This window comes from Petromyzon marinus, chromosome 7 (assembly GCF_048934315.1).
Source record: "Petromyzon marinus isolate PM22_M1 ecotype Great Lakes invasive population chromosome 7, UKy_Petmar_22M1.pri1.0, whole genome shotgun sequence".
NCBI classification, from domain to species: domain Eukaryota; kingdom Metazoa; phylum Chordata; class Hyperoartia; order Petromyzontiformes; family Petromyzontidae; genus Petromyzon; species Petromyzon marinus.
The window spans coordinates 14,276,420-14,291,562 of NC_133673.1; the positions used below are offsets into that span (position 1 = coordinate 14,276,420).

General features: G+C 48.3%; 1 protein-coding gene across 11 annotated transcripts in view; it reads right to left on the reverse strand.

Moving 5' to 3' along the window:
- LOC116940025 (diacylglycerol kinase iota-like) overlaps positions 1-15,143 on the reverse strand; it is a 299,404-nt gene that overhangs the window by 108,941 nt on the left and 175,320 nt on the right. For 10 of the 11 annotated variants that reach the window (XM_032949255.2, XM_032949257.2, XM_032949258.2 and 7 more), the window contains 6 exons: positions 14,651-14,707; positions 5,678-5,746; positions 4,860-4,931; positions 3,114-3,230; positions 1,412-1,486; positions 988-1,089 (listed from right to left, as the gene is read on the reverse strand). In XM_032949255.2, coding sequence (XP_032805146.1) covers positions 988-1,089; positions 1,412-1,486; positions 3,114-3,230; positions 4,860-4,931; positions 5,678-5,746; positions 14,651-14,707 — 492 coding nt within the window. The remainder of the gene's footprint in view (positions 1-987; positions 1,090-1,411; positions 1,487-3,113; positions 3,231-4,859; positions 4,932-5,677; positions 5,747-14,650; positions 14,708-15,143) is intronic. The other variant, XM_032949252.2, reaches the window with a different exon arrangement.

The following is a 15,143-nucleotide window of genomic DNA, read 5'->3' on the forward strand; positions in this document are numbered from 1 at the left end:
TGCGTGATATGGCGACGGTAAGACATTGTGACGTATTTATGTTTAACGTCTTTCGCGCCATACGTAGCCAACCGCGCCAATCGGAGGTGCTGTTATCGTGGATATCGTTAAGATACGAGATCCATGAGAACCGCATCGTCTGTTTTGCACAAGATCGTTATTCTGAAATGCTTTTAAATGCATGCAACAGAACATGCATTTAAAATAGTTGAAGGTCGAAGGAAATAGCGTTTATCAATTAAATTATTGCTTTGTAAAGGAGAGGCTGGTGACATGGACATTTCATGTGACCATGCCGTCAGCCTCAGATTGTAAATGTTGTGGCTTTGCTCTCCAACACATCGGTGTGCTGTACTAGTGATGAATTGGCATGTTCTGTTTACCGGACAAACTTACTAATTGGCTGTGATGGTGGTGGCGGTGTTAACGACACATATTTTTAAGCGATCTAACCCAAAAAAACACGTGTATTATATATTATGTATTTCATATGACGTCGTCTTATTCTTTTTATGCCTTAGTTTGCGTAACTGACGGCACGTGTATTAAAGACTGCGATCATTAGAAGACTTATTTGCAGGCTTGTGCAGAGTGAACTGCATTTCAAGACCGTTCAAGTCATTTTCATTCGCAAGCGTACGGCGGCAAAGGCGCAGAAACAATACCAACGAGACGTTAAGCACAATCACAAACCGATATCGCGATAATCGCCATCGCACGTGACTTGACATCGTATCATCGTCGAAAATTATATCGCGGCGAAGACGAGGCTTGCGCGCGGCCCCAGAGACCAACTCGCTCCCTCGGAAGCGAGCCAATCACGGTCCCCTGTTGTGCGCGTCCCATGAACGATACGTTGGCGCCCCCTAGCGGTGTCGCGTTTGGGGGGAGAAAAAAAACCGCGATAAACACACACCAAAAGCACGGCCTGCAAAGCAGCAACAGCAGCAGCAGCAAATAACAACAACAATCCACCACGCTTCGTACCTGGTTCCCCCCGCTCTTGGGGTTGATGAAAATCAACACGGGCTTCGTGAGCGCTGAGGGGAGGGGTTTAATGATGAATGGTCGCCACTTGCTTTCCTGCTCCTCAAAGCACAAAAAACACAAAAAAAACGCAGGCAGGCGAATACAAGAATTTTGAAGCGGCCCGCGTGGATCCTCCAACTGCACAGACACGCGCTGATTGTTTTTTTGTGAGTAAATGCGTGCGTGTGCGCGGGGAAAAAAAATTATTGTATGCCTTTATGACGATACCCTACTGACTTTGATGTATAATTTAACGGCAACAACTGCGGGGGAGTCTGAATTATTGATGGCGTGTTTTACATGAGCTGCCGCTTCATCGACATGTAACACCGCGGCGCGAAGGTAAACAGGCCCCCGAGCGCAGCCGCGTGGCCCCACTTACATCCATGCCTTTCTTGCTGGGCTTTCGCTTGAAGGAAGTCCGCTTTTTCTTCTTCGTTGATGACTTGAAGGAGTTCTGCAAAAGCAACAAGATCAGCAATGATCGATTTGATATATCTATTTTTATTTTATTTTACCAGGTAAGGCCAACTGAGCTATATTGATCTTTTTCAGAAGCGAACCTGGCCACAAATGAAAGCCCAACGAAGTGGCTTATCGCGTGGAAATTTACAGCAGCCAAATACTCTAAACGCGTGTTTCTGAATGTGGAGGGGAAAACCGGAGGACCCGGAGAAAAATCCACACGACCACGAGGGGAGAGACATGCAAACTCCAAATATACAGGCATCAGCATCCGGATCGAACGCATGACCTCCTGTACACCAGGCGAGGTAGTTAACATCTCGCCACAAAATGTTACTGCTGCGTAGGTTTTCCCTACTGCACGGCTCTCCGACGTGTTTTCGGGTCGTGCCAAGCAACGCACGTCCGACGTTTGTCTCCACGCGCTGGGAAAGCCATTCACCACTCGGCTCTGAACTACAATTCACAAATTCATTATTCATTTATTCATCTAAAACAAAATCCTTGTAGGCACAGGTGAGATACATCTTATCATTTACAGCGCATTCTAAGTTCCACAATGGGGCCACGAGGCGCCACAGATAGCATCAAAGGCACGTGCTTAAGACACATTACCGCACAAAAATAATAATGAGAACCAGGATTGGAGAGTTAGATTTGGGGATATGGAAGCGATGTCTGATGCAAGATAACCGATGTTGGCTGTGAGCAGGAATCAAACTGGGGTTGCCAGGTTAAAAGATCAGCGCACTCACCATTACACTATCGCCCCTTGCATAAGTCACAACATGCTCATTCACTATCGCACACTCACATAGACAGAGATCCTCCGTGTAGCCTTAACATACGATCGGAGAATGTGCTGTTAGCGAGCACCTATGAAGGCATGGCACGGCACATGAGGGGGTGGGTGGCCAGCACCACGCCCGCCCGCCTTTGTCTTCTTAGTGCCAATGTTTACACATCGCACCGGGTGTTCATTTGAGTCGTCACTGGTGTTGGTGGCCGTGAGCAGGAATCAAAACCCGGGATCGCGAGGTTTGTAGTGCAGCGTGCTAACCGCTCCACTACCGCTCCCCCCACACTCACACACGCTCGCTCACACATGGTACAACTCCTGCGCGCGTGCTCGCTCTCAATCATACATGCGCGCACGCACACCCACGCACACATACGCACACATACTCACACACACGCAAACACATGCATACGCACACACACGCACGCACACAAAAGACAAAGATCCCCCGTATAGCCTTAACACACTGTAGGGGCAAGAGCTGTTAGCGAGCACCTATGAAGGCCGGAACGGTACACGAGGGGGTGGGTGGCCAGCACCACGCCCTGACCGCCTTTGTCTCCCCAGTGGCAATGTTTTTATCCACCGCACCAGGTACTCATTTGAGGCTGAGTCGACCTAGGGGAGGCCCAAGACCGGTTCAGATAATCGTCACTGGTGTTGGCCGTGAGCGGGAATCGAACCCGGGTCGCCAGGTTCATAGCGCAGCGCGCTAACCGCTACACTACCGCTCCCCACGCACACACACGCACACACGTGCACACACACGCACACACGTGCACACACACGCACACACACGTGCACGTGCGTACTCGAGTACCTGCGGCCTCCGCATGCGTATGACCCACGTGGGGGGCACGATGACGGCGGCGTGCGCTCCCAGCGAGCACGGCTCCTCGATCTGCTGCAGCATGAAGCAGGACACCTTGTTGTGGTACTGCGGAGCGGGGAGACGACGGGCGGGCATTCAACACGGGGGAAGAGCCACGCGCAGCCACAGCGACAACGGACCTGTCCGTGACCCGGGGCGAAGAGGTTCGCGCGCCGAGCGTCGGACCCGGCGAGCCGAGCTCGATTCCCGGTCGTGGCCGTGGCGAGCGGTCACCTGAACCTATCCTACCACCCCCCCCCCACCCCCCACCCCTGCACCCTCCAATTCGCCAACACCCCACTGGGCAATGTGATCAAATATGGTCGAACAACTCTCATGATGGACATGACATGTCAAGGTCATCATACACTCATGCACTGCCAAAGTGACACAGACTATATTTTAACCAGTTAGATTAACACGTTTTAACCAATCCTGATTTGATCTTGATTTGAAGCTTTCGTGACTGCAGGAATCCATACTCTTTGGTTCTTTCGGTAAAGTCGCGTAGTTAGAAATAAAATAGAACAAATCACGACGTTTCGATCGCAACACAAGCGGTCGTCATCAGTTCGTTATGGATTATATTGAATACCATTATATTTGAGCCATTATATTTGAACCATTATTATATCTATTTGCCTGGATGGTCTCGTCTCAAATCTCCACACAGGTGTCTCTCTCACGAATCATCTCGAGGACTGAACCCATGACTGTGTCGACATCTTGTGGCTGCCTCGTAGGCCCCACGCGTGCACCGCGTGGTTGTCGCTGGTGGTCAGCCGTGCGATCATCAAGTCAGGGTCTAAACGGCTTCATCTTCCGAGGTCCAACGACATCGCGAGCTTTCAGGGCAACGTGGCCTCAGGAAAGTTCGAGGCAAAACCGTTTATCTCAATATATGCACATGGACACAATCAATCAAATTCCCGAATCTTTTTTTTTATAAATCTGGGGAAGATGATTGAAAAGGAGAGTGTAAGACTTATGAATGATAGCATCTCCTTTATCAAAAACCTCATTCGAATTATACATTAATAGATGGGAAAATGAACACATTCATTAATTATCCTTGGACCAAAAATATAAATTTTAGCAGCACAGAAAAAGATCACGTCCGCCTTCATCTTCGCCGGCTCACCCCACTCTCACTCGATCAACGGTGGGAGTAAATGTATCAAGGTAAGCAAGGGTAATTACAATCACTTCATGAAATTAACCACGTGTACGCACTTAAATATTAATGCGATGAAGACGGGAGCCATCCGTGAAGATTGTAAGGTAAGCTGAAACACCTGTGTTTTTTGCGAGTGCCAAACCCACGGTCATAGCACAGACGATGCATTATGTACTACCTGCGAGAACAAATCACGATCTGGTGCTTAAACCGTAAAACGAACGTTCGGAAGGCCAATGTTGCACTCGGGCTAACGAAATGAAGCAGAAAGTAGTGACGAGAAGAGAGCAAGCGAGAGATTAATGCTAACGAGTCGGTGAACGAGAGTCCAGCGGGCAGAGACACCAACGTCAAAGAAACGAGACGCAAAAAAAACCTCCAATGGAATCGTGACCACCCCTGCACCCTCACGAATGGCAAACATCCATGGAGATGCTCAATGTCGCGAGCTGTTACATCCCTAATTATTATCGCGGAAGTATAGGTGAGCGAACGAATGGAAGGCCCTCTATACATACCGCTTGTTTACACCAAGAGCAGCTGATTGCGACAATCTCCTTACTGTGAAACGCGAACTTCTGTTGGAAACCCTGCAAGGGACAGAGCAGAACGTCAGGCTGCTCCGGTATTCAGGGCATTTCTTCAAAACGACATCACGTTCATTTGCATTCGCGGTGTTTTTATTTTGTCTTTTCCTCCAAATGTATTCCAATCGTCACTACCTCTGTCCATGCCACGCGATAAAGCGTTCATACGGAACTTTCGCAGTGAGCAGTGTGTCACCCCGGGTAAAGACAATGGGCCCTTAGAAGGGGATTTCATAGAACTACTTCTGAGAGTGCACCCCCAAAAAAGTTTCCTTTTTTTTAATTCATACACTAACAGTGCTGGCAACACTTTCCCCAACACCATGCTACGGAGATATTAGCCGAATGGCAGTCAAATAAAATTTTAGAACGATCGCAGGTGGAATTTGGCACATTAAACAAAGAACCAAATTTAACGTGACGTTTTTTTTTTTGCATCAATTCGCTACACTTGAGAACCCAGTTTGTCAAATCCTAGATTCGACAACCAAGGATCCAAAGCTGTCGCCCAGCTCCAGTGCTCCCGAGTCCCAAGCCACCAACGTGCCACCTCCAATTCACTTGCGCTTGTCAAAGTGTGAAAAATACAAACCTCGGGGCGACCGTCATTGCAAGCCGGCACTTCATGGGAAAAATAACCCTGGTGTGACCTCGGAGCGAGTCCGGACCCGTCCTTGGCCACAGACAAAAATTTGCCCGGCGAAATGTCCCAAATCCGGGTGGCAGTGCCCAAATTGCGTTGCTCTCACCTTTCCGCACTGTTTGCACTTCCCGTCCTGCCTCCTCCGATGGACCCAGTGGTGGCGCACAAAGGACGGCTGCAATGAAATCGGAACAGGACTTCGTATTAAAAGTAATAAAAGTAAATATTTTTGGAGGGGGGGGGGGGTTGGTGGGGGGGATCAAATCTGACACGACCTGATGTCAAGCAAAGCTGGCGCTTGCCGGAAGCCAAATTGCTCCACGCTCGGAATATTAATTCCGTAATCATTTGGCTGAAATGCTGTCAACTCGACGGGCAAGACAACCCCCTAATTACTCTCGCAAAATTACAGGCCCGACTAATGGAACACCAGGTTCGCAAAAAAAAATCATTAATATGATCCCCGTTGCCCATTGTGAGATCATCACGATAATTTAATGGCTGGAAGAATGACATTTCACTGATCATTGGACCCTCTCTGCTAAACATTTACACACATCGTGCTCGAATTAGTATTATTCTTGCCTTCCCCGGTGGCAGACATAAGTGGCACAGTTAATTAAAACAGAATTACACTGAGGTCGTTCCGTTTGCGATTTTACGCGTCATTTGGGTAATGCGCCGGGATCCAGTTGATCCTCTTTCGGCGGTCATTAGAATGTCAGATATACGCGGCCATTTCGCATGAGTATTGGCTTGGGGCATTCAAGCAATTGCCTGCCAACGGAGGGCATTGCATTGTGACCTGACAACATTTCTGTGAGGACCTCATGAAAGTAGTGTATGTAGATAAAAAAAAAGTGCAATGAGATATAAAAAAGGCCCACTTCCAATGGCTTGGCAGAATTTAAAAAAAAAAACACGCAATGTAACAAGTATTGGCCAAATCTAAAATAAATTAGCTGAAAATTACTCCACTGGGATTACACGCGGCGACATTTCCCCCTTAATGCAGGATCCTCCTGAACAAAAAAAGTCTTGAAACTCTGCAAACAAGCGTCATCATAAATGATAATGATACTACTACTAATAAGAATTCCATGTACCACAGAAGGGTCCTGTCCCTAGGAGTTAATGGCATTCCTTTGCCAAATTGGCTACAAGAACGTTGCAAGACAACAACAATAAATTTGCATACACTCAATGGTTTGAGCTCTGAATTGATTGCTATGCGGAGAGATAAATCTCCCAACATTTCATAGACAAGTGGTGTGTACCCGGAATGGGGATGAAGTGGTGGCACTGTGGTCGGCCCGAGTTCCATTCTCTATCATGGCTAACAGCAGTGGTTGGTGATATCTGAAAACTAAACTATGAAGACGAAACTATTTTGTGTTTTACCAGGTAAGGCCCACTAAACTATGTAGCTCTTTTTCAGGCGCGACCTGGCCACAAATGATAACCCAACGGAGTGGCTTATCATCATGTGGAAATTTCGAGCAGTCAAATACTCTAAACGCACGTCAATTCTAAATGTTGGAGGAAATAGCCGGAGGACCTGGAGAAAAAAAACATCCACGCGACCGTGGCGACCGGCCCTGGGCACACCTCCTTCACCGCCCTGGCCAGCGTGGTGAAATATGGTCAAATGCCCCAAACGGCTGACAGGACGTGGGAAAGTCTTCATCCAACAGTGGATTGACAAATGGCTGTATACATGCAGTTACATCGTGAAAAATTACACTGCCCAATTAACACTGACACATTACCTTTAAAAAATGCTATTTAATGCGCACACACACACTAGTTTAACAACAATGAATTTCTAAGAAATACTTAGCTGAGCCCCAAAACTCTTTTTTCAGGAGGGTCATACCATTCAGATATTTGGCCGATCCCATTAATGAATGCTTGGTATGTGAGAAAAAAAACAGGGCACTCGGGAGAAAACCCAAGCAATATACCTGAGGCTGGCTCCCAAAGCTCCGTACAGATGGATTTAATCCACAGGCAGACTTCCATGTAGTGAGTGGACCAAATCTCTCTGTGGACTGAACCCATTGCTGTACTGCCATCTCCCGGCCCTCACAGCGATATGCCTACAACATCTGGTAATGCATTGGTTGTCACCCATCCAGGCAATGACCATGCTCAACCCACCTTCTAAGCTTTCGGAGCTCTGATAAGAGGCGGGTGCATTCAGGGTAATTCGATAGGTAATTTAATATTAATTTAGTAATTAAACGTAATTTACTCTGACACACATGCATTGGAAATATTACATTTTTTTCCCTATTATACGACGTTGCCCTTTAGGAAACAAACAAAGATGAATGCTTAGAGGGTGCAGAGAGGCATTTTGGGGGCGGCGTGTTATTTAAAAAAACCCAACAATTTTCTTCCTTCGCGAACCTCTACGGAAACGTGGGGAGCGAGGAAAGCAGAAGTTAGCTTTTTCTTGGCATTAATCTCAAATCACCCAAGACTATATTTTTCACATCCTTTTTCATCGTGACAGGTGGCGTCTTGTGAGCAAAGAGACTCAATGTCAATGGCTTTTCAATGCAACTCCTGCGGATATACGTGTGCCCACTTGTTACGGCATTGCGCAAATGAAAGAAAAAAAAACCGTGATCATTTTGTTTCCACGAGACACCAAAATCGTGTTTCGGAAATTCCCATGCTGCAATGAAATAAAATGATGAAGAGAGAAAGAAAGAAAAAATCAAACTCTTCATTTTCACAATTTCACGAAACAACGCGTCAATTTATGCCACTCGCGAAATTTTCCAATTTCCACGGTCGATGGACCGACATGGGGTTCCAACCCCCTTTGGCTCAAGGTCCGCGCAGCTCCTCTGCTCGGATCAACAAGGTCCAACGACCTTAAACGGGGCTGCGATTGTCAACCACATTCGTGGATTATTACAAATTATTAACGCCACAAACTGCACAGAGAATCAATCGTGGGGGAGGAGGATGTTGGGCAGGTAACGCGCTCGCATTGTCCTGTCCGTGCCGACCGGTCAAGCGGCTAACGGGAGTACAAGCCTGGCTTATTAACATCCGGCGAGCAGCAGAGACACCTTATAAGGGTGCGCGCGCTATCTCTTTGGACAAATCGAGCCGGCTTACAAACGGCGTGCCTCGTAAGCGCTCTTCCAAATCCAACGCCTCCGACAGATCTCCCTACGTCACCTGCACCCCGGCAACAGTTGCCATGGCGACGCAAGACACAGAGGCATGAGATGGAGTTACTGGTCAGAGAAAACTGTTCATAACATATTATCCACTTAATTATATCAGTCCTTTCTCATCATGTATTCCTTATTTACGTTTGCGGGACGCATTTTCCTTCACAATGTTTGTTGTTGCAACCACATGATATTGTTTCATGCTAGAATATAAAGTGTTTCAAGGGGTTTGATTGCATTTGGACCCTATTACTGCCAGTTGCTTCTGTTGCTGCAGCTTTGCTCGAAAAAAAGAGCACGCACAAAAGTGTTGTACTGTACTTCAACGTCAATCTCTGCGTGATGAGAATTTCAGCGTCGTAGCAGCGTGGATCAATTTGTGGGCTTAAAGCCATATGCTTAACAAACACCGGAGCAGCGAGCTCACCACCACACTACCTAGCTTCCGCAACGCACAGCTCATCAGCGAGCTCACCACCACCACCACGCCACCTTGCTTCCACAACAGACATCTCATGAGCGAACACACCGCCACCACAATAACCTAGCTTCCACAACGCACAGCTCATCAGCAATTCAACCACCATCACACCACCCAGCTTCCACAACAGACAGCTCATCAGCTGTTGGAAATCTCTACGTCTTCCCGGGACATTAAAAGTCTCACTTTCTGTCATTTGCACGGTGATAACAATAATAATAACACGCAACTCAAGACAATGCATTGACACGTACCTCTCCCCCTCTCATGGCACAGCGAGATATTCTTCTTCCCAAGATATGTCTTGGTTTTTTTTTGCACCTCAGCGATGGCGACCTTAGAGGTCTCCGCCTCCCCACACCCATCATCGACTCATAAATCACCACAAAAAGCATCAAAGTGCTGCTGTGCTTAATCTCGGCCACTGGTTTTGTGGTCACAGATAGCGCCAGTTGGACTGGCAGGGGCCAGAGAGCAAAAACTTACTCCCCTTGGGGCCAGATTTGGCATCGGGGCAGGCTTGAGAAAGACTCTGGTGGAGGAAGGCCAGCTCATTTATAAGTACGTGTCACAGGCTACGACAGACAGCCACTGCAATTAAGTTCTGCTGAATACACTATTGCTTTTATATATATTGGGACGTGAGATGCACAGTATTGCTGTAAAGGGCATAACTGTGCAGGAGCAGCATTTTGTAGGTGTCAAATTACAAGCGGGCCCTGCCCTCTGCTGGCGAATCGCCAACATTGCAATGGTAGCACCACGGTTGAACGGGGAGCGATATACAACTTGAAGGTAACGTACGCACTGATTTCAGGTCGTACTGTTGAGCATAGAAGATTAAAACAATATATATCCATAATTGGCCGTTGCCTTTTGAGGAATGAGCCTCATTCGGAACAGTGCACATTAAGCGCTCAATTGCGATAAGAGATTTGCGGCCAGAGACATTGCGCACAGCGCGATTAGCACGATGATTGTCCAACGGGGGACCTTTTTTTTTGCAGACGTTCTGCGGTTTTCATCGGCGTTTCAAAACAGGACGCAGCGTTGTAAAACATCCAGATGAGCCAACGGAGGCTCCAAAAATTATCCAGGAGAACAAGCGTCCAAAATCGCCATCGGAACACGCTCATTTCCGCTGGTGCACAGAGAAGCGCCTCACCAAAGCAATTGCGTGGTGGCAGTGCCGAGATGTTATCTCCCTCGCCTGGTGTGTAGGAGGTCCGTGGGTTTCATCCCAACCCTGAATCCTGGAGTCTGCGTGTCTATCTCCCCATGGTCATGTGGATTTTTCTCCGGGTCCCCCGGTTTTTCGCTCCACATTTAGAATCAACATCACGCGTCTAGAGTAAATTTCGATTTAAAGCTTTCGTGACTGCAATGATTCATCTTCTTTGGTTCTTTCGGTAAAGTCACGTAGAATGAGAATAAAATAATAAATTGAATTTCCGCGCAATAAGCCACTTTGCTGAGCTATCATTTGCGGCCAGGTCGCTTCTGAGAAAGAGCTACATGGTAGCTCAGTGGGGCCTTACCTGGTCAAATAAAAATAAAGTTTCGTTTAAGGTAAGTTGCTTCGTTTCTAACAATTCGGCTACACAATGGGGGGCAGCGGCAGCCGCAGAGAATTCCACCGGAACACCGCGAGTTCTCTTCAGCTGTATTTTCTGGTGGGGAGTGGGGGGGGGGGGGGGTGCCCGGGGGGGGGGTGCCCACGTCGTAAATTGAGCGTGCATTGGCGGGTCGCGGAACATCGCGGTGTCAAATGTGGACGTCGTGACATCACACGGTGCTGTGCCGTCATAACGTCTGCGCGCGTGGCCACAAACACGTGGCGCTTCATCACTCGAGCTCACTCCGCCTCTCCATCATTTCTTCATCTCGGTTACATCTCCCCAAATCTGTTGGCTCCGCGCCTCGGCGAGCCACATATCTCCTGGTGGGCCTCTCCCCAAGGGCCTTCGCGAGCCAGACTTGGCCTTAGTGAGATTGTCAATCGAAGAACCCTGCTGTAGGGGAATTATACCCAAATAGCAGTGGGGGCCACAGCCGACTTGGCAGCTAACACCGGCATTCAAAAAGGAAACAGTGTTTAAAAAAAAAAAATTACTGTTTCAGTGGCACTTTATCAAGTTGTATCAGGTGCTTTTGGTTAACGCCACAAAACCGGAACGGCTGTATCGTCTCTCCTCAGTGGGGCAACGGCAAAACTGCTAAAGGTTACACTCATAAACACAGCTGCCGCTTGCAAACGGACGCACTCCGTGCTCCTGACTTGCCACGCTCGCAGCCATACCCATGCGGCGGCAGAGGCAAAAGCGCGCGGGCGACCGACTGACTGCTCGAACCGGCAGGAGGGCAACGCGTAATTTGTGGATGACAAATTCCACAGCGCAGGGCTGCCAGGCAATAGCCTATTTCCCTCGAGACGAGCTGCGTGGCTTTCAATTCCGCCATCTGGTGGCAGCAGCAGGTTTGATAAAAACGCCACTTCGAACCGCAGTCTCGTTCACTCACTCGACGACGACCCGCGTGCGCATCTGTCGCCTCGTAAAAAAAGAGACTGCAACAACGTGGAACTGAAAGCCGTGCGCCCCCATCCCGCCTCCCCCCGCCCCCCGATGTCCTCCCTACAGCTGCACGCGTTTGTGTGGAGTGACCCGCTAAATAAGTAGGTCGCAGGCTCTGCTCTCCTGCCCCTGACTTCCCTCCCAACGGCCGTCCACGCCGTCGACCGTTTGTTGTAGGCCCTCGCTTGTTTCATCCCGACGTGACCACTACGATGCTCTCTTTATTGGGATGTCCACAAAGGAAGTGCACCGGCTGCACGTTGTACAAACTGCTGATGCTGCCGCACAAAGTTTGTTGACAAAGTCTTAAGGAAATTGCCTTCGTCTTTTAAGTCGCCTTCAAAGTTCTACTTTTTAACTCGCAATGCACAAGAATAGTTCTCCCCCTCACCCAACCGATCTCCCGTCTCGTAACGTCCCCAGCCGTTTGCTCCGTTGACAAGGCGCGGACTCCTGTCAAGACCTCCTCGACTCACAGTTTGTGCTCGCCAGATCGAACCGTTTCATATTCGGCTCCCAAGCTCGAGAACTCCTTTAGCCACCTCAGCGACATCTGCAGATTCAGCGTCCATCGTTACATCACTCCCGAAAACGTGTGTGTTCAACAAGTCCTTTGTTTTTGTAATATCTTTATGAGCAATGAGTTGTTTTTATTTTATCCCGTCTTGGATTGTTAAGCACTTTCTGAGGGGCCTTTGTCCTGAAAGGAGCTATACGGATGCGATGTTGGTTGTTACTCATGGCCAGGTTTAAGATCTTCCTCTTCTCCCACCATTCTACCTACAACTGCCTCTTGCATCCACTCACGTCACGGCGGATGGAAGCGCCCCGACTAGAGAGAGCTCTGGGTTGCCTACGCCTCCTTTTTTTCTATCCCCAACGAACGTCGCGCCGTTTTCGCGCAGCATATTGCGACGCGGTCGCATTTTGACGCCGCGCTCCGAATCCATAAACTGCACCGTGAATTGCGCAGGTAGAGTCCGCGCGTGCGAACGCACCTTTCACGCGACCCGTTTCACTAGCCTGCAAGAGCCCCATGCCGCCACCGGGATCACGTTCGCGACCCGGATCGTTGCCTTTCCACTTAATCCTCGTGGGAAAATGTGATCGCGCGATAGCTCGGCTTATTAAGTCAGACTTTATTGGTGTCAACGGTGGGAGAGTCTTTCCAGCCCGCGCTTTCTAACGAAGCTGCCAACGCAGGCCCGAGAAATCAGCGGCGCGGTTGCCAACACATTCTAGCAGATGAGGCCCCGTAACACGAGCGTAGGTGGGCAGACCCACAAATGAGGCCACCTCGCAGTCAACGTTTCGGTCATCTTAATAACACAAATACGCGGTGCAATTTTGCAGATGATCACGTCGTTTTTAGAAAACATGGCTTATTTCCGCAATAAGTCAGCGGCTTGACACGTACACAAAACTGAACTCCCCATCGTCATCCCAGCGCGGACGGCAAAGTCACGTTGTCCGAGTACGTGGGACACCGTGGTAATTTGTGAGCGATTATCCCTTATCAGGAAATCTGGACACATTACCTCTCTGTGAATCAGTATGAATTGGTGGGAATTACTAGTCACACGCAGCACCACTCAGATGCGCTTCTGCAGCTGTCTGGAAAGCTCTTCCTTCTGATACTAGGAAGCCACTGGAGCTACACACACTGTAAAATCTTGATTGAAAACTCATCCCTTTAGAACTGCTTTATTGTGTTTGGTGTTCTTGTTCTTCCCACGCACCTCCGATTACCACGATTGGCTACGTATGGTGCGAAAGAAGTACAACGTACACTTTGCGATTCTGCTAAATAACTATTGCCTTACATTTCAAGTAGAAATATACGTACATACAGGTAACATTTTATACAATAATGCCTGCATGTAAACTACTGCCAGACTTAATATGGAGTGCTCTTCCCAATGATGTCTACTATTTTTATATCGGTTAACAAGCCTAATGTTGTTGATGAGAATTCCAAGGTCAAAACCGATCCAGCCCTTACTTGCTTGCTTGCAAGGACAACACTGCCAGACAAAATTGGTCTGCAAAGCCAAAAGGCCCATGAACGTAAACATTTTTCTAATAAAACATGTGGATAAAGAGATGCGGAATTTCTGCTCGTATACGCTTTCACATACACGAAGACAAAATAACGTATTCTTGGTTCTTTCGGTAAAGTCACGTTGAAGGGAAACAATAAAATAATAAAATATACATAACAATAAAATTCGATTGTTTTATATATTTTATTATTTTAAATATATATTTTATTCTTTTATTGTTTCCCTTCAACGTTACTTTACCGAAAGAACCAACAATATGAATCACTGCAGTCACGAAAGCTTTAAATCAAAACAAAATAACGTGGGCACACATCGGAGCTGCATGCGTGTGGCAAACCGGCGCATACAGCATTCCCTCGTCATGCGCGAGGGATACGTTCCAGAGATGCTCGTGAATAGAAAATGTCGCGGATAATGATATTGGTCTAATTAATTACCTACCTTCAATGAATGCATACACCATTAAAGACGTGAACATTTTCACGACAACACATCTGTTTACCTCGTCATTTTCTCTCTCGTCACTTTCTCGCATCACATTCTCTCTCGTCACCTTGTCTCTCATCACTTTCCTTCCTCTCCCCCTCTCTCAGTGCAGCAGTCGTGTCGAGTTCCAGATGCGATTCGCGGGCAGCCAAAATAGCGGACAGCCCAAGTTCGCAAATAACGAGGGGAATTACTGCGTAACAAAGCGCACAAATGACTCACGGCACAAACAGCCCCCCCCCCCCCCCGCCCCGGAGTGGCGGGTCGACGCACAACACCCACCTCTCGGATGTTCCTGCAGCCCGCTTCACGGAAGGTGGGTTTGCAGCGGAAATTTATCTGCAGAAAACAAAAGGCGAGAACACCGAGCCTCCCACACATCCTCCTCATCCGAATGCAGGCGGACGTCTCAAATAGGACGACTCAACAAAGGCGCGCGCTTAACAATGCCCCCGCCGGACGCAGGTTCCGTACACACCGGCCCGACCGCCCGTCCCCATCGCGTCGAGCGTCGCTGCTGCCCGAGATGAGTTCGGAAAAGAAGTGCGGGTGGACTTTGAACGCCAAGATTGTAGGTCAGTGGATGATTATGATGATGTGAGTAGTTATGCTTATGATGTGAATAGTTGAGAAATTACGTTACAGTCAGTTAGAAGTGGTTACACAATTACTTTTTCATCGTCATCAGCAGCAGCTGTAAACAATCCACTGATGGACGATTGCCTCCCACCAAGCCTTCGCTACATGTCACAATCTTGTTATGGAACGATCCCCG